The following is a 22,122-nucleotide window of genomic DNA, read 5'->3' on the forward strand; positions in this document are numbered from 1 at the left end:
TACCTGAAAAACACCTCAGATAAATTATGTACTGGCACAGAAAGATAACAAAATATTCAGCTAAAGAAGCATGAGTGTGTGTATGTGTGCATCCATGTGCATTCTCATGTGTGGCTGGGAGGAAGGAGATACTGAATTCATTTTTATACTATCTAGGGATCTTTAAAAACTCCTGGAGTCCATCTGTCTCGTTATGGAGAAAAGGATCTTAATGCCAGCTTAGATAGTAACTCTTTCTTCTACCTGCCTGTTCAATCTGGCTGATGCAGTTTATCGAGTGGCCAGATGCAGTTCCTCCCTAGAAAAAGATCTTTTGAATGTTTATTTGTCCCAGCTTTGGAAGACCTAGTAATGTGCTTAAGCTTGTTAAGGAGCCTATGAAACAGGATCAGACTTTTAAAAAGCCTGAACACCCCATGGCCCCCTCTCCACATTCAGTCTTGGTGCTGACCTGCATCCCCTCTGTTCTTTAGTTTTGGTCTGAAGAAGGCAGTTTTCTAAGTACGAGCAAAATACTTCCCTTCTCTCTGACACTCACCATAAAAGGCTTATTTTACTCCTGGCACAGGAGGACTTGAAAGAAGCATTTTCTTCAGGACAGAAAAAGTTGATTTCAAACCATTTGCAATATTCAGAAAGGCAAAACTTGACTCAGTTTCAAAGTCACCTTAACCTCTGGTCAGCAGAGCAGGCTTACATGGGAAGGAGTAGGGGAAAGACATGCAACCTGCGTGCACAGCAAATTAAAGCAGCAAATGAGTGACAATGGACAACTGACACAATTCAGAAGGGTCTAGAAACAAGCAGGACATCAGAGAGGAAGGGAAAGGATATCATGAAGTTCTGCAGTGAAGATGGAAGAAAACAATTCATAATAATAGTACCTGAGAAGATACCATCTCTGTGTAGCTGCTGAGAGTGTCCTCTGAAAACTTAGCAAGCTGCAGCAAGAGAAGAGACCAGTTACTATAATTGTGCTCAGAAATGTGTCATGAGGAACATCCTTCCCTAAATACTGTGCTTTGAGAGAGAAAAAGGCAGCAGCCCTGCTCGGTGGGAATCACTGTACCAAGGCAGACCAATAACTCATCAAAGCAATTAAGTCTTTAATGGACTATGTCTTTATCTACTTGTGAAGCACAGTCAAAGTGCTGGGTGCTGTACATCACAGAAGATGACACAGTCATTACCTAAATGTCTACAGAGAAAATAACAGCAATTAGGCCCAGAGGAGGCTCTCTCTGGATGGTTATTTTTAGACAGAAAGAGCCTGGGTTGACTGATCTGTTTTTAGGCTATATTGGTCAGTGAAAATGCAGGAGTTAGAAGAGTGGCTGTAAAAGCAGGTGCCTGGAACACAATGGACACAGAGAAATAAGGTGATGTGAATGGGATGCGGGTAGGAAATGAAAAGAAATGACAGCAAGGCATCAGCCTGGAGCCCTTGGAATGACACTGAGAAATCTACTAACTCAAAATATCCAGCACAAAGAATTTCCACAGCAGATGATGTAACTTGGAAAAAAAATATTGCATTAAAGTATACTCATATGCATAAGTGAATATGGCAATTACATTTGAACCTCAATAAAACAACACCCCAAATAATAATGCATATATCTAGTACTTTAAAAGGATGTTTAACAAAACTGAAAGATAAATGTTAGAAATAATTTAAAGTGAGAACTATGAAGGATAATTAGGAACTGTTTAAAGAGTAATAATCTCATAGCAAAAATTAAAAAGCCCAGTTTTAAGTGGAAATTAAAATATAAGTAAAAAATAAAATTTAAAAAGTGTATTAGTAGGTAACTAAATCTAGTCCACTGCCTGCTGAAGACAGTGGCATTGCAAATGATATTGCAGGCAAGGCAGACACGTTAAATAAAATACTGCCATTCTTCATCCAGTGATATAATCAAACCATATGATACCTATGAAATATTTTCCATTCCAACACTAGCTACTGAAAGTAAATATGTTTAAATTAGCAGGTCTGGACAACTTTCTGACTGCTACTGCTGATTTTGCAAAAGGCTTGAAGCATGGATTAAGTCCCAGTGCAATAGAAGGAAGCTAACATGGTGCCAATGCCAAAAAAAGGGTAAGGAGAACAAACCAAGTGACCACAGGACTCCAGACTTTGACTTCAGACAGAAAAACGAAGCAGCTAATATGAAACTCAATTAAAAGGTGAACAATAAGATCAGTGCCAAACACCACAAGAATATGGGTTATAAATCTCAACAAACTATTGTTTGTCCTCCCCTTAGGCTCAGCTGCTCCCCACTGTAACTGGGGCACTTGCTGGTGGTGTCCCAGGCTTTTTCTATATTGTGATTTTTGGGTGGGACAAAATTACAAATTTGAGTGATATAAGTAAGGCTTTGGATGTAAACTACTTGGTCCTTTGACTTGATACAAAAATGCTTTAGATTAATAATGGAGAAATTGGGCCCATATTATATATAATAGAAATAAATTATGTGCAAGTGGAATAAAAACTGAAGAATTATCCTCAGTAAGATGTGTTACTAGTTAAAGCAGGGACAAATTCTGGGTATTTTGCTAACAGCCTGAAAGCAAACTAAAAAAACATTACTTATGGTAATATAACTATAACTATAGAATTATAACTATAAAACTATAACTATACAGAGTTTGGTGCAGGGTCCAATAATAAAGACAAAAAAAGACCACTGTTACAGAACAAATGGATTGCTTGTTAAATAAGCAAAACCATGCATACCAACAGCCACAAAAGTCATGTTGCATACCTAGGAGCAAAAATGAAGGTTGAGGAAATTGAGCCAAAATTAAAGGATGAGGGCTCTGCTTTAGAAAGCAGTAACTGCTGAACAAAGCCTGGCCATTTAAAACACTGTCTAAAAGATCTAATATGATCCTTTGTTGCACAACAATGGAACACGGAGTAGAAAGTTGAAATTATTCTGAAATTTAGCAAAAGCACAACTGGAATATTGCTGGAATATTTTGTGAGTTTTGGAGATTCATAATTCTACAGTGATCCTGAAGCACTGGAGATAGCTAGGAGGAAAGACAAGAGAAAGCTTAGAGGGTTGGACAATATACTTATACTGATTTGAGGTGTTTTAAACTGTTTACTTATCCAAAGTAAACCAGAAATTTGATTGACATGCTCTCTTAAATATAGGAGACAAAGATGTAAATGTTCCAAGGGCTGGAAGTCAGATAGCACAAAAATTCCCACTAACACAGAATGCCCATTTTTAGCAGTGAAGGTAAATAATTACTGAACCAATGCACCAAAGGCAGTACAAATGTTTTCCAACCAATATCAAATTCCTTTCTGAAAGGAATGCTGCTGTTGTCCAACTGTAGTAATGCAACCTGAGGGAGGGGCTTGTTTAGGGGGGCTGAGGTTTGTGTCCTGCAGGGTGTCTGACTAATCAGTCACAAGGGTCACTTATGGCCTTGAAAAACTGGGAATCAAACAGCTTGAACTCGATGAGAGGTGGCAGAAGTTAGAGAAGAGCATCACACAGGTCAGGTGCTTGGAGACAAGAGGGTCTTACCTGCCACATTTTGAACAGAGTACAGAGAAGGAAGGGGTGAAATAGAGAGGCCATGAGAAGACTACCCTAGTCAAGGGGAGAATGACCAAGGCACATCACAACACTTGTTCTGCAGCAGCAGAGATGGAGAATCATGTTTGAGATGTCACAGAAAGAGCTGGCTGGACAGAGTAAGTTGCCTGGACAAGAAAAAGGAGAGGAAAGAACACAAGGAAGGTGCAATTATGAGTGACAGGGTAAATGGTATGTTGAGAACAATGAAGCAGGGAAGCCAAGGAGCTCTGGCTTTTCCCAACCAAATAGTAAGGTATGAGGGGAAAGAGGAAGGTTCCAGAGACAGAAAGCAAGAGATGCTGAGAAGGTGTGGGAAAGGTAAAAGTGGAGAAAACACTGAAAAGAGAGATGATAAAGGTGCAAATGCACTGAGGGAAGTAATGCCTGTCCCCCCTTACAGGACACAGGCAGCTTAGTCATGTACAACCTATAGGAAAAAGAACAGAAAACACAAACCTAGGGTCACAGAGGCCATGGAAGGACAAAGAGAGAGAAACTCTGTTGGAGAACAGGCTAAACAGAAGTCAGCACAAAAGACAAACACAACACAGTGCATCTTGCCAATACTGCCACCAGGAGAGAACAAGAGACACTCATCAGCACATCCAGTTCAGGATCACATATCCAAACTCCGTTCCTCAAATCAGCACAACCCCCAGAAATTCCTCTTACACCCTGACCTACTGCAAAGGTCATGCCTGCAAGCAAAGCCCCAGAGCCTCAGGAAGGGGCTGTTCAGGCCACATGTTAAACCAGGGGATTGCAGGGGATCTCATGTATCCCATTCCTCCTCTGGCTAAATGTTCTCTAGTTACAGCCACCACAGGGCATTTATCTCCATGTTGACCTCTTAGAGAGATTACATTTAGACCTGATAGAAAGCATATGCCTTGAAGAGATTTACGGAATCATGAAGCTTCCTAAAACGTTGGGATATCTCTAAACAGGTTAAAAAAATTAAAACACCTGCTCAAGAAGAAGCCTGTGCTCCATCAAGAAGGCATAGCTGAGACAACCAAAGATCCAAAGCATTTATAATTATGTGGACATGTCTGCTGAATTCATTGTGCTCGCTTCACAGAGCCTTTCTCCTCTCCTGCAATGGTTTGATGTTGAGAGATACCTACCAGTGAGGTGGATGAGGCCTTGCTCATCTGGGCCAAGACTCTGGCTTCTCCAAAGGCTGTAGCAAGAATCCACAGGACAGGGAAGAGCAATGGAAGGATGGGTAGGACACCATTCACCTGAAAAAAAAACCCGTAATCACCAGCAAGCAGAGACAACAAGAAGTCAGAACTCTCACATGACCAGTGAGAGAGAGGATGGTTGAAAGGCAATGGGAGGAAGGAGACTGCTTGCTCTGGAAGCAGTGCAACACAAGGAGTAGCACAGAAGGGAAGACACATCCACCCTTGTGGGTTTGTAATGAAGGAGGCCATCAAAAAACCACACCAACGTGCAGCATCTTTTTCTGCTGAATTTTCCAAGTTTAAAGGCAAAGGATACTATATATGCACACATGGCAAGTGAGAGAGCAAGCAACACAAAGAGCAGTCTAGGAGGAATGGCCAGAGTAGAGCTGCTGCCCAGCTCCACCAAGAGCTCCTGGACCCAGCACGCACAGGAGTTGTGCATAAGATGCTGTCACAGGATGAAGCAAGTGACTAAGGGAGGGAATTGGTCCCAGTGGTGCTCTGGAGAGGAGGTGTAGTGGAGCCCAAAGCCCTCCTTTACCTGCAGCTGAAGAAGACTGTACTGCCAAGAAGCAATTCCAGGAGCTTTGAAAATGAAGCGTACAGCATTGGTGATCAGGAAGCCTGCCTGCAATTCAAAGAGAGATGACACTGGCAGCTAACTATTAGTAGGAAAGGAGGTTCCACTGCCTTCTAACCTTCTCAGCATTGGGAAAGTCTGAAAGATATACTTGGTCTGCTGCTGCAGTTCTTCTCACCACTCTCATGGTTAGATGGCTCAGCATCTTTGCTTCTCTGAACTACCCAAGGTACATACTGAGTCAGCTGCATAAGTTACAGCCTGGCCACAATTTCCTGTTGATGGCTGCAAATTCTTCACCTTTATTGACAAATCATGGCTATAGTCAACAACAAAGGCTTGAAATGAGACCTACCAGTACAATAGGGACAGCATATTTCAGCATCACTGACTGTACAGTGAATCTCTCATTATCCAGGGCTGTCACAGGACGGGACAAAGCCATTTCCAGACACCACCTAAAAAAATGGAAAGCACTGTAAGATGTAAGGCAGCAACAAAGACACAGACAAGCTGTGCAGGTGCTGTGCACTGTATTTAACCCACCTGACATTATCAATTATTGGGGTCTTCAAGACACGGAAGAGACGATACAGCTGAGGGTTCTGAGGTCCTTTCTTCACTTCTCCCCTTGGGGAGGGAGGAGGAGAAAAAGGTGGAAACAGATCTCCTGGCTCAAGAACTATGTGCTCATCATCCTAGAAAAAAGGGCAGACAGGTCAAAGGCTGCACAGTCAGGGCCTTGGTGGAATCCTGCTGCAAGCGACTGAGGTTTAGTCCAGCAGGATCCCTCCCACTGCAAGGGACACAATCCCTGTTTATCAGTTCTCTCTCTCAGCTCTCAAAAATTCATTAGCTAAATTAGCTAAAATGAAATGCTTGTGTTTCATTTCAACATCTGCTTATTTAATGAAATTTGACATGAATGTCAGCATGAAACCCAACAAAGGTGTATATTTCAAGCTTTAAAAATTTTCCAATCTTCTTCAGCAAATTCTTTGCATAGATCTTGTCACTGATTCAATAATTTATTTCTTTTCCAAGGATTTTATAGTATGTTCTTTTATAGTAAATCAGTAGTAAGGAGAAGGCTAAAGCAGACAAACTTTACTTTTCCACATAAAAAGCAGGATAAAGTAGGGAGGGTTTATGTCACATCGTCCTAGTGGATAGATTCACTCCACTTATATTTAACAACAAATTACTATTCCTCCTTGACCTGGAATAGATGGAAATATAGTGCTTTGGGTTTGGGAGTTTGTAGAGAAGTTGTAGTCTGTCTAATGAAGCACTGTCCTTGACTGAAATGGAATTTCAAACTTTTTTCAAGGTCAGAAGAAATCAAACACTCCAATTTTCTGTCCACTGGGAGTTAAGAGTATTAGAAAATTCTAGGAAATACATTGTTACAGGCCAGGGAAATAAGACAAGCAAGTTACCTTAATCCCTCTCAGAGAGGCAAATGACTCCTGGCCTGGCCTCAAAGCAATGACATCTCCTTCTACTAATAGGCTCACAGGCAGGTTGACAAGATGACCATCCCTGTAGGCCCAATGAAGGGACCAGGATGGGGCATAGGGCATGTGAAGGTCAGGGTACACGGAGTCTGGCCATTTCACCTCTTTGCCAAGTGTATCTGAAAGTACAAAGTGTAAAAGAATTAAGTGATAATTCTGGAGGGGCCAAGTAAGCATTAATTTACATCCTTGTAGGGGCTATAGATGTCCTCCAGTGCTAAGCTCAGTCCATTCTTATGATCTTTTATCTTCTCTCTCTTTTTCCTTGCTGGCTTTTCCCCTCTTACTCCACTCAGTATTAACAGCTCAACAGTCATTTTATAACCTTGAAGTCAAACTTGTACAATGGAAAAGCTAAAGTCTGTCCTTAAAACTGCTGCACTATAATGAACTGCCTCCTCAGGTTCAAATGCCCCTGTTGAGACGATGCTCACACACAGCAATTTATTTCCTCTGTTCTGTGTTTTGGTACAACCCCACAGATTCTCCTATCATCATCAGCTCCAAGTCAGATATTTTTGTAAGATACTGAGGATTAGAATTACTCCAAAGTACAGACATAACAGACACCTACCTGATAACACACAGATTGGAAACACATGGCCACATGACAGCTCAAAATAACTATTCTACAGGACAGGCATGAGTAGGACACAATTCTCACAGCCCATTTCTGTGTAACACAGGAGAAGGCTAGCAAGCTCAATTAGTAACATATGTGATCAGGTTCAGAGAAAACTCCAATGGGAGGAAGACCTAAACACAAAGAGATGAATGAGACCTCACCATTTATCTTCTGAATGATTGTCTGAAGTCTCCTCTCCACCTCTCTGCACTTCAGCCTCTCCTGACGCCCGATCATGAAGAGATCCAAGAGGAGGAGGAGGAAGAGTGCCAGTGCATTAACTATCTCAGCACCTTGGCTTTGCAGAGCAGAACAGAAGAAAGCAGAAAACATGAGGTTTGAGTAAATGAGCAGAATATACTACCAGCCACCCACAGAGATAAATGAGCACCTGCCTGTTTGTTTATTCCTACATCCCACAGACTTAGGGCTAAAAAAGGATAGCAGGGAAGCTATGATCACTTTTCTTCTTTAGTATAATGTCACCAGGGAAGACTGAAAGCACACATCTCAATGAAAAATGTCCCTTACAAATAAAGTCAAGGCATGCTATGGTGCATGTGGCATGAGCCACTAACTACTCCCAATTTTTGAATCCTTTCTTACTATGATAATGCCTTGGGATTTTTCAAGATCTAGGAATTTTGTAGGAAAAAAAAATCTGTCTCTCCACAGGACACTCCATGGGTCTTTTAGAAGTACCATCAAGTTGGCTGAAGTTTTGCAAACAGGACTAACACAGAATCACCAGTATGAGTATGTTAATATCTAAATGTCTAGACAGAATGAGGGACAACATTGTTTATGTCAGCCACATACAGTGTAGAAACACTATAAAACTACCACCTTGCTTCAGTTAACCAGCATTGGATGTTTTACTTACCTCCCCTGTGGCTGGCTCCCATAGCAGCACAGCAGTAATAGCACTGCCAGAAGCATCAGAGATGCACCAGGCCAATGGAAACAGGAGCAACGGTTACCATGGTAAAGAAAACTGCTCCTCCACACCTCCTACGAAAGGAGAGGAGCAGTCAGTCAGTATTCATAAAATACAGAGCCACAAGTTTGAAACAGCAGAGTGAGAAAGGATGAAGGCAGCAGTTGACACTCCAGAGAGAACATCACTTTGAAAAACCCCTGAAAATGACACAGAGCATCCCAGACCAGCTGTGTGAATGCTACAGCACTAACAGTTCCTCATCCAGGTGAACACTCTCTGCTCTGCTTCTGCTTAGAAGAATGAAAACTATTGTGTCAGTCTGCCCCACTGTCACTAACCAAGGGAGGAACACTTTTAATTACTGTAAATAAACACTAACATTTTGTATTCAGCACACACACCAGAGAAATAAGGTGGACAAGGGGACACTGTTGAGCTTCACAACTCTTTCTCTCCACCTGATACAGACCCCCCCCACTGCCATTAGTGACTCTTGAGGCCCTTAGATCCTTCACAGTTGAAGCTAAGTTCCTGTAGAGCTCCAGCATCCAGGAGAGAAGTGTTGAGAGAAACATACCCTTAGGTAATTCCTTCATTTGGTCCCAAGGACTTTAGCAATTCAACACCCAGACACTGCAGCAGCAGTCGGGGAGGGGATGCAGTCAAATTCTGTTTAATCTTCAGCTTTACTTTGAGATGGGGAGACTGAGTCCCCAACCTGTTTGGTTTCTCACCTTCCATGAAGTCACTTTCTTCCGTTCCTTTTGATGCCCCTCCAGCAGTGCTGACAACTGGTCTCTCAGGATTGTGAGGGCTTTCTGTGTAGTAAGGCCCAAACTTGAGGTCATCTCATCCTGAGGTGCCAGCAAAACAAACTGTTAAGTACCTTTCCTATTTTCTTTTTATGCTTTTTTCCTAGTGGCTGATTGAGCACTCATCATCACCAGTGTGATTCTTCATCTTCCTGAAGTTACCCCTCCTGTGAACTTTAGACTGCTGCCTGGAATTAGAGCACCTTGATAATATCAGGTAAGCAAACCGGTCCTGCCTGGGCCAGATAAATACTTTATCAAAGCACAATACCAATTTATTTCTGTGAAACAAGATTCTAATCAGCAGAGGCTGGGGACAATACAAAGGGAGGCTGCGCAGCTCGGAGGTTACACAGACTTGAACTGGTACCAGCTTGTAGAGACAACAGAAGACAGTTGTGATAGAATTTTTATGATACAGGATGGATTCTGATGACAGTAATAACAGCTAAGTAGAATCTGCAATTCTAAATGAGAGTGGTCGAATTTCCACAACTACTCATTACAAATTTTTGGTTAAAAATGACAAGCAGGCAGGAGGCTGTGAGAGGGGTACAGCAGGTAGCATAGTAATGGTCAGTGAGAGCTCTTAGTTGCATTTCATGTTTTAATACAAATACCCTGATGGTGTGCAGTGCAAAGGATACCCTGCACATTAGAAATGCTCAGGTGTATCACACTCTTTACGAAAGTTCAGAATTACTGAGCATAGAACAGGCAGGAAGCTTTCCCCTCCAGTTCCCACCAGTGGGACACAGCCCAGCAACAGAGCTGCAGCTCTTCCTGTCATTGCAGTCACAAGCTCTTCTCAGCCCTGCCAAATCCACTGTGATCTCAAGCTGCAGCAGCTCTGCTCTTCAGGAGCTGCATCCACACACCCAGCTCTGCAACTGCAGCTCAGTTATCGTCTGCACTTTTCTTCCTGTTCCTTAAATGAGTGGTTTCATGAACATTTACAGGAAACTAATCTTGGACTTTAGACTCGTTTGCATTGAAAATCCAATCCAAAACTGTAACATAAGCATGAAGCAGACAGATGCTCTTTAAACTACCACCTACACACACACTCCCCATCTATCAGGGACAATTTGCAACAGTAAATTCTGTCCAGGCAGAGTCTAGCAACACTGCTTTAGCTGCACTTTTACAGGACTAAAAATAATCCTGCTGTAGTTTTCATTCTGTGTCAGTTTTAGGAATATAGGAAGCAGTTCTCTGTTGTTCTTGGAAGCAGCCCAGGTAACATCAGCACAGGACTAAACGTAGGAGTCTCTCAAAGACTCCCAGAGGAGAAGATGGCAGGCAGAAGAGCTGGCAACAGACATGCTACTGCACCACAGGAGTGCTGCAAACAGGAGTGCTTGTGAGCAACACAAAGCAAGTGACAAAATGAGGTTTCCTCTCTCTCTCTGCTGACTGCTGGCTGTGTGGGGCATGGCAGAGCACCCCCAGAGACACCCAGCACAGGAAAGTCAGACAGAGAAATAAAAGACATGGCATGAAAGTAAGAGTGACTTTGAAAAGCAAAGTCTGCTTAGACACTGAGCTGGTTCCGATGGACACATCAAGACCTACAGAAGAACTGAGAGGAAAGCTGCACTTGATGCCAACATCTGCCAGCACACAACTGCCAGACAGAGAAACTGCCCCATGACAGCAGGCAGGGAAAGGCAGCAAATCCAGAGGTCATCAAAAAGATTCCTGAAAGACCTGCATACCTGCTCCAGTCTTTACAGAGGAGTTACTGTTCTGCAGTAGTATCTGTTGAGGTGAGGGCAGCCACAAAGGAAGGTGTCTGTAGCAGGAGAGCAAGGACAAGGGCAGAGTGTGGCAGGGCTGGAGAGGCAGAAGAGCAGGAAGGGCAGGGATTGTTATACACCCATCCTGACACCTAAAACGTGGAGTATTCAGCAAAGCAGGCAGAGCCAGCCTGGCAAACACTGTAATAATGTCAGTGAGAGGCTGCCTGACTCAGATAACCTACTGCTGGGGAACATCAAGGGAAAGCCTTTGGAACTGAAGAATGAAAGGGACTGGTGAGAAGAGCCACCCCGAGCTGCTGGCAAGGGGCAGCTGGAGGTTTGCACAACAAGAGCTGCCCTGCTAAGCCATCAGCTGCTAATGAGGCATTTTTCAGATGCCCTAAAGTAAACCTTTCTATATGGCAAACCTAGGTGCTTTCAAGCTCTGTCCCAAAGGGATCTTCCCAGCCTTTCATCAGCTGCCAGTGCTCTTCCTGCCACGAAACAGGAGATGAGCACCCCAGGGTGAAGAAGCCATTCACCAGAGGTGTCAGTTCATTACTAAAAACTCAGCATGCACCTCTTTGCTTTGCAAAGCTGCATTCAAACAGTAATCCGCTAATTTTCTGGTCAAAACAAAACCAGCAAGAAACCCTCCTACCCAGCTGCCTTAGCACAGGGTTTCCTCTGAAGAACAAAAAAGAAAAAAAATAGACAGCAAATGCCATGTTACAGTGAAAGCAAACCCCTGATGGGTATCAGAAGGCATTTTAAAAGGCTGCACTTTCCTTTTGCCGATGTCTAGAGGAAAAATGTCCTGAGGAGAGAATAAGCAGTTACTTCCTCCTTTGCCCTGAGAGGTTGGAGAACACACGAGCCTCTAAGTGCACTTATGGCTCATCTGGAGCTGACCCCTGCCCCGGCTTTCACAGCTGAAGCCAGGTAAACAGGAGATGATGGCAACCTTCTGCCTTGCAGAGGATAATGTGTCTCACTTAGAGTTGTAATCTGCAGGATGGCTGTTAAGGAAAAAGCACACAGTGTAGGAGATGTTTCTGTACCTGTGATTTCATTTTCTAGAGGGAATGAATGCACCCAAGTGTGGACTGGGCGGGAAGATGAAAAGACTCACGAATGGGCTCCTCTTTTCTTCACTTCAAATTACTGCTTAGCTTGCCTGCATATGTCAGGGAAATATATATATTGATATAATGTGTGGTGGTGTATCACATGTGCCAAACATTTTTGTCAGTAGTACTGGAGCACAGATATATTCTTTGCTTTACAGAAGTCACCCTTCCAACTGCTTCTGTAGGCAAGTCAGTTGGTTCAACTCAACGAAGTGGGTTGAATCATCCTTCATCCTCTGTGGGTCCCTTGCAGAATAAGGGCTTCTGTACACTTCAGTGTAACTGCCTTTACAAAGATTGTTTAAACAAAACAGGAATAGAAAACAGAAGATTTGTGCTAGAAGATTCAGTTTTCACAGACTGCAGTTGCAAAAGTTTCACAGACCTTTGATGCAAAATGGTACAAAAACCCCCTCCAGGAAGCTGGCAGTTTGTTTCCCTCTTTCCAGGCTGCACATACGAGGTCCCTTTTTAAAATGCTTCTACTCAGTTGCTTTTCAGATTTCAACAGTTGGAAGTGGGCAACTGGGCAACAGAATGTTCTCCTTTTTTTCTGAGAGCTATTCTGCATTCCTAGCAGAAACAAGGAGGCAAGTTTTAATTTAACACTGACAATTTGCACACTATTAATCTACTTCAGGGATTACACCTCCTGAAATGTAAGCACTATTCAGTTTCAAAAACACATAAGTAACTCCACTGAATATATTTGTATTTAGTACTGTAATCAGATTCTTGCTTAGGATAAGGCACAATATGACCCATAGTGGAGTTTTTTTGGGTCTCAACAGAGAGGATGACAGACACCACATGCATGGCAACACCCAGTTTCTTGAGGCACCACTCCTTACAACAGGCTAGTGCTAGAGACATTTATTCTTGTTCGAAAGCAAATCAGCAATATGCTACAGCTCTGCCCAACTGCTCAGTGCACTCTGAGTGCCTGAAATGGCATTTCTCTGCTAGAGAATGATACAGGTGTAGCCAACAAAGCCAGTAAACAGGACACTCTGGCCAAATGCTTCCCTTCAATACCTACGTCCTCTTTTTGTCATTCTTAGTGCTCACCTGATTACTTTTCAAAAGATGTCTGGTTGACATCTAGCAAGACTGCTTCTCCAGTCCAGGACAAGCATCCAGGCTACATGAAGCCTCCACCTTGACATATTCTTATTCCACAGGAGGATCTTATGAATAAGACTCTGGACTATCCATCTGGACAGCTGGTTCTGTTCTTCCTTCTGCCACAGAATTCCAGCATGGCAATGTGAAAATCAGATGCTCCTTTGCATCTGATTCTCCTCAGATGCTCTTTTGCTCCTTAGTTTCTCATCTCTACATGAGGACTACCAACTCCCAATCAGTTGTAGGTGTTGTGAAGATTGTGACATTCACCAACCCACCTGAACACTGCTGGAAAGCACAGAAAAAAAAGAAACATGTCTTGATACCTACACAATTAAGGCAGCTCCACCAAAGAGATCGTGGCTTTATTGAGACCACTGTCTTTAAAACTGGACGTGCCAGGAATGGCACCAGAAGGCACAAGGAACACAGCTACTGAACTCAGTTTAAACATCATCTGATGGGAGCTTGGTAGCCATGGCTCAGCTATTGGTGGTCTCAAATCTAATGGAACAAGAAAAAGTCTTTAGCACAGCAGTGCCCAAATTAATGGACGGAGTCAACAGCTGTCTCCATCTGCACCTGCAGCAACAGTATGGAGGTGAGCCTAGACCTTTCCTGGACAAAAGGGCTCCCACAGCTCAGTAACTGGGTGACTGGGGGAGCTCCAGTGGACCATGGCCTTGAGGCTCTCCACAGTTCAGCACTAACATGGCCTGCAAACTTACACTGGAAGAGACACAGCTGCAGGAGCACAGATCTCTGAGAGACCTGGCCAAAGCAATGCTAATCAGCCATTTGAATCACTATTGTACTTTGATGTGAATGGAGTCAATTTTAACCCAGGCAATGAGATTCAGATTTTACACCCCCCCATAAAGCACAGAGTAAGATGCTAAGAAGCAAAATCAACCTTACCACATGGGTTATGCAAAGCCCAGTGCTTTGCTTCACCCTCAGCCCACAGCAGCTCAATGGCAGAGAAAAAGGTGACCACTCCCCAGGTAGCAGCCCAGTTCTGAATCCTACATTCCCTCCTCTGTCTCTTGGGACCTGTTTGCAGCAGCAAATCCCCAACCATAGTTACCTGCCCCAGCAGGCTGCTGGCAGGGTGAGGCAGTGTTTATGCACCGCTTGGAAGCTTACCTGTACTATGCAATTATCAAGCTCTAATTACTGTAATTTATCCAGGTACAATATTCCTCCAAGTTCAGAGAGCAGTTAGGGATCCATATTTTTTCTGGCTTCCACACACAGCATACTGCTTTATGTCAATGCAGGGCTTACTCCAGAGGATGCTAATCCCCTCCCAGAGGCCAGCAGTGCTCAGAGATCCCCAGGACTTCAGCACATCTTTCATTCCCACATTAGCTTCCTTCTAGTCCCCAGTTCTTTATCTGAGGACTTTTGAGACTAAAACTACAACAGGTACAGCCTAGCGGGTGTGAGACATTTCAAAAGGATAAGGAGGCTCAACAGCTACAGATCACAGCCCACAGAATTAAAAACACAAACTGAAGTTTTGAGGCAGGAGGGCAGCAAAGCAGGAGTCAGTAGCTAAAATCATGTTCGGCCCCTGCTGTTGGTTCCAGGGTTAAATCTGCAGTTTAAAGCACAGCTTCTTCCCCCATCATCTCCAACACCAAGCCACTCTCTAGCAAAAATAATCATTCACTGCTTCATGTCCTGCCATAACCTTCTCAAAGCTCTTGGTTCACCATCGCATCAGGCAGGATACAGGTTGGGGAGGGAAAGAGGAAAAGCCATTTTGAATTTAAATGTTAAGGAGAAAAACTTACTTTGTGGCATTTGCCTCGGTGGGGGATCCAGAGATCAGCCTGCTTGAAGATCATCTGGGCTAAATTCCTGCACCACTTCCCCAGCAACTTGTACTGCTGCTGCCCTCCAAAAATGATTGAGCAAAGAGAGAGAGAGAGAGCAAGACTGTGCAGAGCCCAGCGCTGCAGAGAATGAGACAGAAGCAGCAGAGTGAAGCACCAGTCTGCTGATTAATTCAGGCTGTTCCCAGTCACGCTGCAGATCCAGCAAGGAGGCGGTGGATGGGGGTGGCAGATGAGAGAGAGAGAATGGCCCGGGGGGGTGGGAAGGAGGGGAAGCAGAGAAGAGAAGAAAGTTTGCCCAGGATAGCACCAGATGTCTGGAAGAATGGTCCATTCATCTGATGGAGCCGACACAGCCAGAATCCCTGTGTTCCCTGCCTGTAGAGATGCATATGCATGCACAGTAAGGGTTGATGCTGACAGACAGGGGTCTGTAGAAAAGCAGATGGCAAATCAGACAGGACAAAGTGCTGTAAAATATACTACAGGGAAGGGAGCACCTGAGCAGGCAAAGAAAAAACCAGATTGAGACAGAGAGACCCAGGAATACTAACTCCTCCACATAAATCTAGGAGAGTCTTCCAGATGATTCCACAGCTTTGTGATTCCAGCTCAATTTTAAAATATAAGCATTTGCTGTTTAAATAAGTTGAGAGAGTTACAGGTTGAGTCTTAAATGTTCCCTCCCTCTTCTCTAATTGACAAAGAAAGCAGAAAAAGTCCCTCTCAGCATCTAATATTCGTACATCCTGAGCCACACAACCTAAACTGAAAGGTGCAAGTAAATTCTGCAGTCATGAGCCCCATCCCTGGGGCACTCTGCTTACTGACACCTGGACAGTGGCACAGCGAAAGCAAAGGAATAGTGCAGACAGGGAAGTGCTGGGTAGTACAACAAATAATGGGATAAAAAGGCCCTTGGGGGTGAAGGAGGAATGAACCTTCTCTCTCATTCTTATCTTTTACAGGTATGCTTCCTTCTTGCTGTTGGAGGGAAGCACCTTTCTATGAGAGTTTTATATAGCTCTGACTTCAGTGCTGTCCTAGTTCTGTCTGAGGTTTTCCAGTTCTGCAAAGCAACCACTAAAACAATTACTTTCAATCCACATTGAATGAGGTGAAGAACTAGCCCAGCTAAGAAAAATGTCCATAGTTTGCCAAGGATTCCAAAAGAAAGGCTTCTTGTCTCAGCACCCCATGTAGCTTTGAACTGTGTACAGGTGTCACCTGCTGTTCCTGGCCAAGCTCTTCACTTCCTTTCCTCCCCATCCCTGGGATTCAGATGCTCAAATTATTATATTTAAAGCCAGAAGTGCAGAGATTAAGAGTTCTCTGTACCCAGTGCAGGGCAGATCTAAGACAACTCCTGAAAGGACAAGTTATCACCTCTGTTCACTGAGTTGCACATCAGTGTGTAATCTCACAAAGCTCTTAAAGTTGAAGGGAAGCAGAAACTGCATTAAATGTCATTTCAGAATAAAGAGAGAGAGAAAGAGGCAAGGCATCCTTCATCCTTCTGTAGGGTATTTTGTTACCTAGACAACAGTTTTAAACTGCAGAGAGGAACAATATGTCCTGATGGCACAATTTTTCCTTCCTTTCTTTTTTCCTGCTAAGAAACTACCCACCTACTCACTGCTACACGAATAAAAGGAGAGAAGAAAAACAAAGGTATCAACAACAATATGGGGTTAGAATGAGCAAACCCTTACACAACACACGTGTCTGCTGCCTCCTTTCTTAGTCCTTGCTGAGCTGCTTCCTGTGGTTCTGCACCTTCTGGAGACTCAAATGACTGAGTGAAACTGCTTGCTAGTGACAGTGCAGTACCAGAATTACCCTTCAGCTTCAAGTGAAGGTGGTTAAGAGGTCCCAACACAACTTTCTCCCAGCTCTGAAACACCAATTTTAGTTGTGAACACAAATGGAAATAGTTCAAATTGCCACTTCTTGTCTACCTCACTCTTGGGGAACCTTGCTCTGAAGTGTTCTGTGTAGGACAGTAATTTGCACTATGTAGCCTCCTTCTGATATCAGCTGCTATCGTAAATTACACCTGGACATGCATTTGTGCATTAAATAACAGAATGAAAGAACAGAGGCTGTAAACTTGAGATCTGAAGATAAAACTATTGGTTGAAATAAAAGACTGAGTTTAAAGATAGGGACTGAGACCCATACAAGAACTGCAGCACAGGTGAGAGACACCTGGGTAGAAAGGATCAGTTTGTGAAAAAGTCCTTGGAAGAAAAGCTGAGGTTTTAGAGAACAGCAGGGAATAGGAATGGAGATACAGTTGCTGGCAAGATGAGCATAGACAAAGGACCTGGGCTACTTTTCAGTTTAAAGGTAGGACTGCAGCTCTTGTTTGGCATCCTGGAACAAAATGGCTCAGGACCAAGAGTGCTGTAGCTGGAGCAGGCTCAGGCTCCCTGAATGCATCTGCAGACTGTGTCCAGGAGGCAGGGTGCTATATCCCAGCTGCAGCCATTACCCTGGGATGATACAGCTCAGTTGTTATTGGTAACTGTGGTAGGGATGATGGCAATAATTTTTAATATATGTTGCTCCAGCAAACACAGCCTGTGTCTAAAGTAACTCAAACTCAGGAGCCTAACACTGTGCTGCTGCAATCAGTGCTGCTGTCTGTCTTGGAATATGCTGAGTGGGTCTTGGAGTAGAGATTCTGGCACCTTTCACTAGTACTAAATTCACTTCAGAAATACACAAAAAATTTAAAAGTCAGGAGAAGAGGGTGAAGAAAAAGATATCAGCACATTTAATTTAAGAAGGTTTTTGGCACTGTTCCCAAAATACTTTCTGCCTGTCTCTGCAGTGTCTGGCTTCTAGCAAAAACTGTAAGGCAGTCTACCTTACACCTGACAAACTCTGATCCTCAGCTATTTCAGAAAACTGAACTGTATTAGCTGACTGGAGCCAGGGGATGTCTCTCATCTTCTGAGTGGCAGATGTCTGTGCTGAAGTAGTGCTCTGAGCACATCTTCTGTTCCAGAAGTGCTAACTCTTCATCACACACATATATGAGAGCAAAGAGATTGCTTTCACCTAGATCTAGGACTGATGTTTTCACTTGGGTTCATTTTATTTTTAGCATTTTAAAACAAACCTCGCACTCCAAATTTACTGCTGAGGTTACATAGTAGATTAATTTGTTCCCTTATCAGCAGACACATGTCCAAGTTCTTCACTTTGGAAAGAAAGATGAGTTCCACCTTAAAGGGGATGAAAGAGTTATCTACAGTATTGGAAAAAACCCAAAACCTAACTATTAAAAAGACTGGTGAATTTTTTGCCTTCAATTTTAACCTCCTTTCAGATAGGAGAGAGAAAAAAAATCTGAAAGTCAGGAGAGGAAACTGCTACTGCAGAACACAATGGTTCCCTGCAGTCCTGTGCAAGACACTCTCCTAATAGGCCTTTTAAAGGTCTGTTACAGTCCTGTCCCCTCTGCTGCCTGCCCAGCAATTTGATATGCTGTCCCTGCATTGTTCAGTGAAGAATATCATATGAGGGAGGAAGATGAACCAAAGATAGTGACCTGCAGTGAAGTGTCCACACTGTGTTCTGCCATGGTTGGTGCAATGCTGGTGTTGGTGCTCTCAGATCCTACACAGAAGACACTCCTGTACAGAATGGTAATTGTGTCATCTCTTGAAATGTTCAATACCAGATAAGCCCATGATGTCATTAACAAGAGAATAAATAGATAATTATCCTCACTGGAATGTTACCTCCATAGTAATACAGCAATTTGATATGAAGAAAATGTAGTTCAAACAAGTCCTCTGAGCATACCAGTGGTGAGAGGTTCAGGCATGAGTAAATGCAGGCTTCCTGGTTTTGTACACTAGAGAACTGAAAACCCTGCAAATAAGAACCCTAGTAGGCAAGGGCAAGAGCTGGTGTGAAAAACTGAGTGCCTTTTAAGTCACTTCCACTGTTTCACTAATCTTTTAGAGCAGATCTGGGCCTAAGTGATCATCTAACAGGTACTTTGCATTAATGAATAAAACTACTTCTTGATGGTGGAAGCACTGTAAACAAAACAGCAAGAAGGGGATGCACAGAGTGTCAGAGACAGAAAACACAGTTTGGCAGACAAAGCTTTCAGTGTGATGGACAGAGGGAGACCAAAAAGGAAAGCAAATAATGTTCTTACTAGAGCCAACTGAGAGCTTGGCATATATACTGCTCTCCACTGGTCCCAAACTGCCTGCCTCATTTCTGACTGGGATCCAGAACAAGGACCAGTTAGCTTTTTTGAGTCAGAAATACACTTAATACTCAGGTGGCTGCTGAAACATGGCTAAGAAGTAAGTGACCAGAAGACTACTCAGTGAGGTGATCACAAATATTTTACTTTGGGGAAGCAGTAAACTGTACAAAGTTAACAGCCTAATGTCAGTCACAGCAGGTTTGGTTTTTTTTAGCTTCTACAGCAGCTATTCATGAAGATCTCATTCTCTTTTCCCTTGAAGCTCAAAGCATGCCAAGACAGCAAGACACAGACTACCCCTCCCTAAAATATTTAAATGTATCTGGCACTTTCTGAACTAGACCTAGAAATAATATCTTGCAGCACACCCTAGAAAGACATGCAGTTGCTCAAGAAATACATACATATCATACTTATCATATATACATACATACATACTTATCATCAGAAAAACTGGACTCATAAGCTCATTACCTGAGTTTATTTTTAAAATCTTCTCAGTGAACTCAGCCTTTCAAATAATGCCAAGTCAAGCACTCAGAGGCCTGAAGCCCTACCTTAAACCTCAAGAAAGACACAGCATATGTGGCAGCTCATGCTTCACCTATATTGTTTCACCATGGTTCCTCAGTCCCAGTTTACAAAGGACTTACAAGCATGTACATCTCTAGGAATGTGAAGCTGACAGAACTCTCAAATTTGACACTACTTGTGGATTGTACCATCAAACAATAATGCCAGACAGTGGGTCTTGAACTGAAATAATGCAAGACAATGAGAAAGATTCAGCAAGGACTCATTCAGGTTGGGCATGACTCTTATCAGGAAACCTACCTGACACTTCTCTTTGAGGTCCATGGCTATGCAGCTCTGTAAGCATGTCCAGCAAAAGGGGATTGCTCCTCAGGGGACAATGTTCCTAGGTAGAGATGAGCTTGTCTACACTCATCACATCACCATCTGTGGAAACAGGGGAAGCAGTCAATCTCCCCATATCACTCTATAGAGGACAAGAAAGTGATGAAATCCACAATATTCAAATTACAGGGCTGATCTTTAAAAGAAGGAGCACTGAGGAGCTGCAAGTGTTTCTGACAATACATCAACCCTCCTTACTCAGATGATTCCATTGGCTTGAGTTCCCCCCAAAAAACTGGCAACAGTAGATGAATTAAATTCCTTATAGCTCAGAGTAAGAGTATTATTGCAGCCCTGACACACTTTTGGGCAAGCCTCCAAAAAAAGCTGACAAAGCACTGGATTCCACCAGGTGTTGGAGCATGCTATCACCCAGGGCTATTTGTCTTGCTATTCTTATCTACCAGGAGCTTTGTCCTCCTAATCTCTAACAGAGCCTGCAGTAATGATTCTTCCATTTGCTGAACAACACATCCAGTCTTTGACAAGGCTGTGCTGCTGGGCTGAGCATTTATCTGACCACCATTAAGTAGGCCAGAAGTCATAAAACCAGTTCCAGATTAGCAAGGACCTAGGTTGTTGTTTTGTTGGTTTGTTTTGTTTTTTTTTTCCTTTGTAGCAAAACTGGGACTCTAGGAGAATTGAGGTAGAAAGCAGATCTGGAACTCACATCTTTCTTCCAGCCCATCTCCCCCTTGATCTACAGTGCTACATGTTTGTTCTCCTACCACTTATGCAAAGGGTCTTTTCTGGTCAAAACAAAAGATATATGTACATTGCTCCAGAAGAGTCTCTTACATATAAACACAATGAGCTATTATAAGATTATGCTATGACTGATCTTGGGAAAGGCTTTTTGGCAGTTAGTAACTCTTGGTTCTATTTATTATTATCACTCAAAAACTCAGAGCTTGGACATACACTTCTTGTAAATCCAAACAAACAAGAAAGCAGCTAGAGCTGCAAATTAATCCAAACCACCCACACACTTCCTAGATACAACAGTACTGGCTTTTGCCAGCTGGCATTTATGATCTATACCATACTGCCTTCTTCAAAGATTCTGGAGATCTCATCCTTGTGGCAGTCACTTACAGCACTACATTCCATGATGCTGCATCATTTCAAGGAAAACAAAAGGTACCCAAAGCTTACTCAGAAAGCCACTGCTGCCCCAGGCTTAATGTCAGTATTTCCTTTCATGCAGGCAAGTTCTGCACCTGCTTTCTGGGAAGCAGCAAGCATTCAGTATTCAGGCTGCTGGTTATCAAAGAACTGCTTGCAGCACAGCAACCAGCACCTGCGAGTGCCAGTTTTTGGCTGCTGCCTGGCTGGCATGAGCCACAAGCCTGGACTCTGCCCTACTTTTCTGTTCTGTGACCTTGTCAATGTGCACACACCAAGAGAATGAAGCTCAGTCACCTCATATCCCTGCCAGGCCAATTATCCTGCAAAGAGAGGATCAAAGTTACTGGAGTGATGCTGACAAAGAGGGCTGGGAGTGGGCAGGAGGATAAACGTACTTTTGTATTCTTGCATGCAGAAGCTAAGAGCCTTAGTATCTTGTCTTTAACTAGAGAGTGACTTCAATATAAGAGGAGACCATTTTAGGGAGAAAACTGTCACTAACAATAAAAGGGCTAAGAAATAAATCCATAATTGGTTTTTTTACTCCACTCCGACATAAGATTTATTAGTAGATCTACTGAAGGATTTATGCACTGTGCTCTCACTCATTGAAAAACAAAAGTTAAGTGCCTGAATTTCTCTCTGGATCTGGACTTCAAAGGGGTAATTACTCATGGCACAATTGGGTAACTGGGAAGCCAAAGTCACAAAAAGCAGAACAAG

The 22,122-nt window shown here is 43.2% G+C and overlaps 1 protein-coding gene across 7 annotated transcripts in view; it reads right to left on the reverse strand.

The window, feature by feature from the left end:
• The window catches only part of TMEM94 (transmembrane protein 94), a 47,666-nt gene that overhangs the window by 20,675 nt on the left and 4,869 nt on the right, over positions 1 to 22,122 (reverse strand). For 3 of the 7 annotated variants that reach the window (XM_030461557.1, XM_030461563.1, XM_030461558.1), the window contains exons 2-11: positions 20,188 to 20,313; positions 9,201 to 9,320; positions 8,410 to 8,537; positions 7,688 to 7,824; positions 6,824 to 7,020; positions 5,931 to 6,082; positions 5,740 to 5,842; positions 5,346 to 5,432; positions 4,739 to 4,855; positions 885 to 941 (exon numbers count right to left, since the gene is read on the reverse strand). In XM_030461557.1, the coding sequence (XP_030317417.1) occupies positions 885 to 941; positions 4,739 to 4,855; positions 5,346 to 5,432; positions 5,740 to 5,842; positions 5,931 to 6,082; positions 6,824 to 7,020; positions 7,688 to 7,824; positions 8,410 to 8,537; positions 9,201 to 9,320; positions 20,188 to 20,211 (1,122 nt within the window). In that variant the 5' untranslated portion in view covers positions 20,212 to 20,313. Of the gene's footprint in view, positions 1 to 884; positions 942 to 4,738; positions 4,856 to 5,345; positions 5,433 to 5,739; positions 5,843 to 5,930; positions 6,083 to 6,823; positions 7,021 to 7,687; positions 7,825 to 8,409; positions 8,538 to 9,200; positions 9,321 to 20,187; positions 20,314 to 22,122 lie in introns of those variants that run through there. The other 4 variants (XM_030461560.1, XM_030461561.1, XM_030461559.1 and 1 more) reach the window with 4 other exon arrangements.

This window comes from Calypte anna, chromosome 18 (assembly GCF_003957555.1).
Source record: "Calypte anna isolate BGI_N300 chromosome 18, bCalAnn1_v1.p, whole genome shotgun sequence".
Classification (NCBI taxonomy): domain Eukaryota; kingdom Metazoa; phylum Chordata; class Aves; order Apodiformes; family Trochilidae; genus Calypte; species Calypte anna.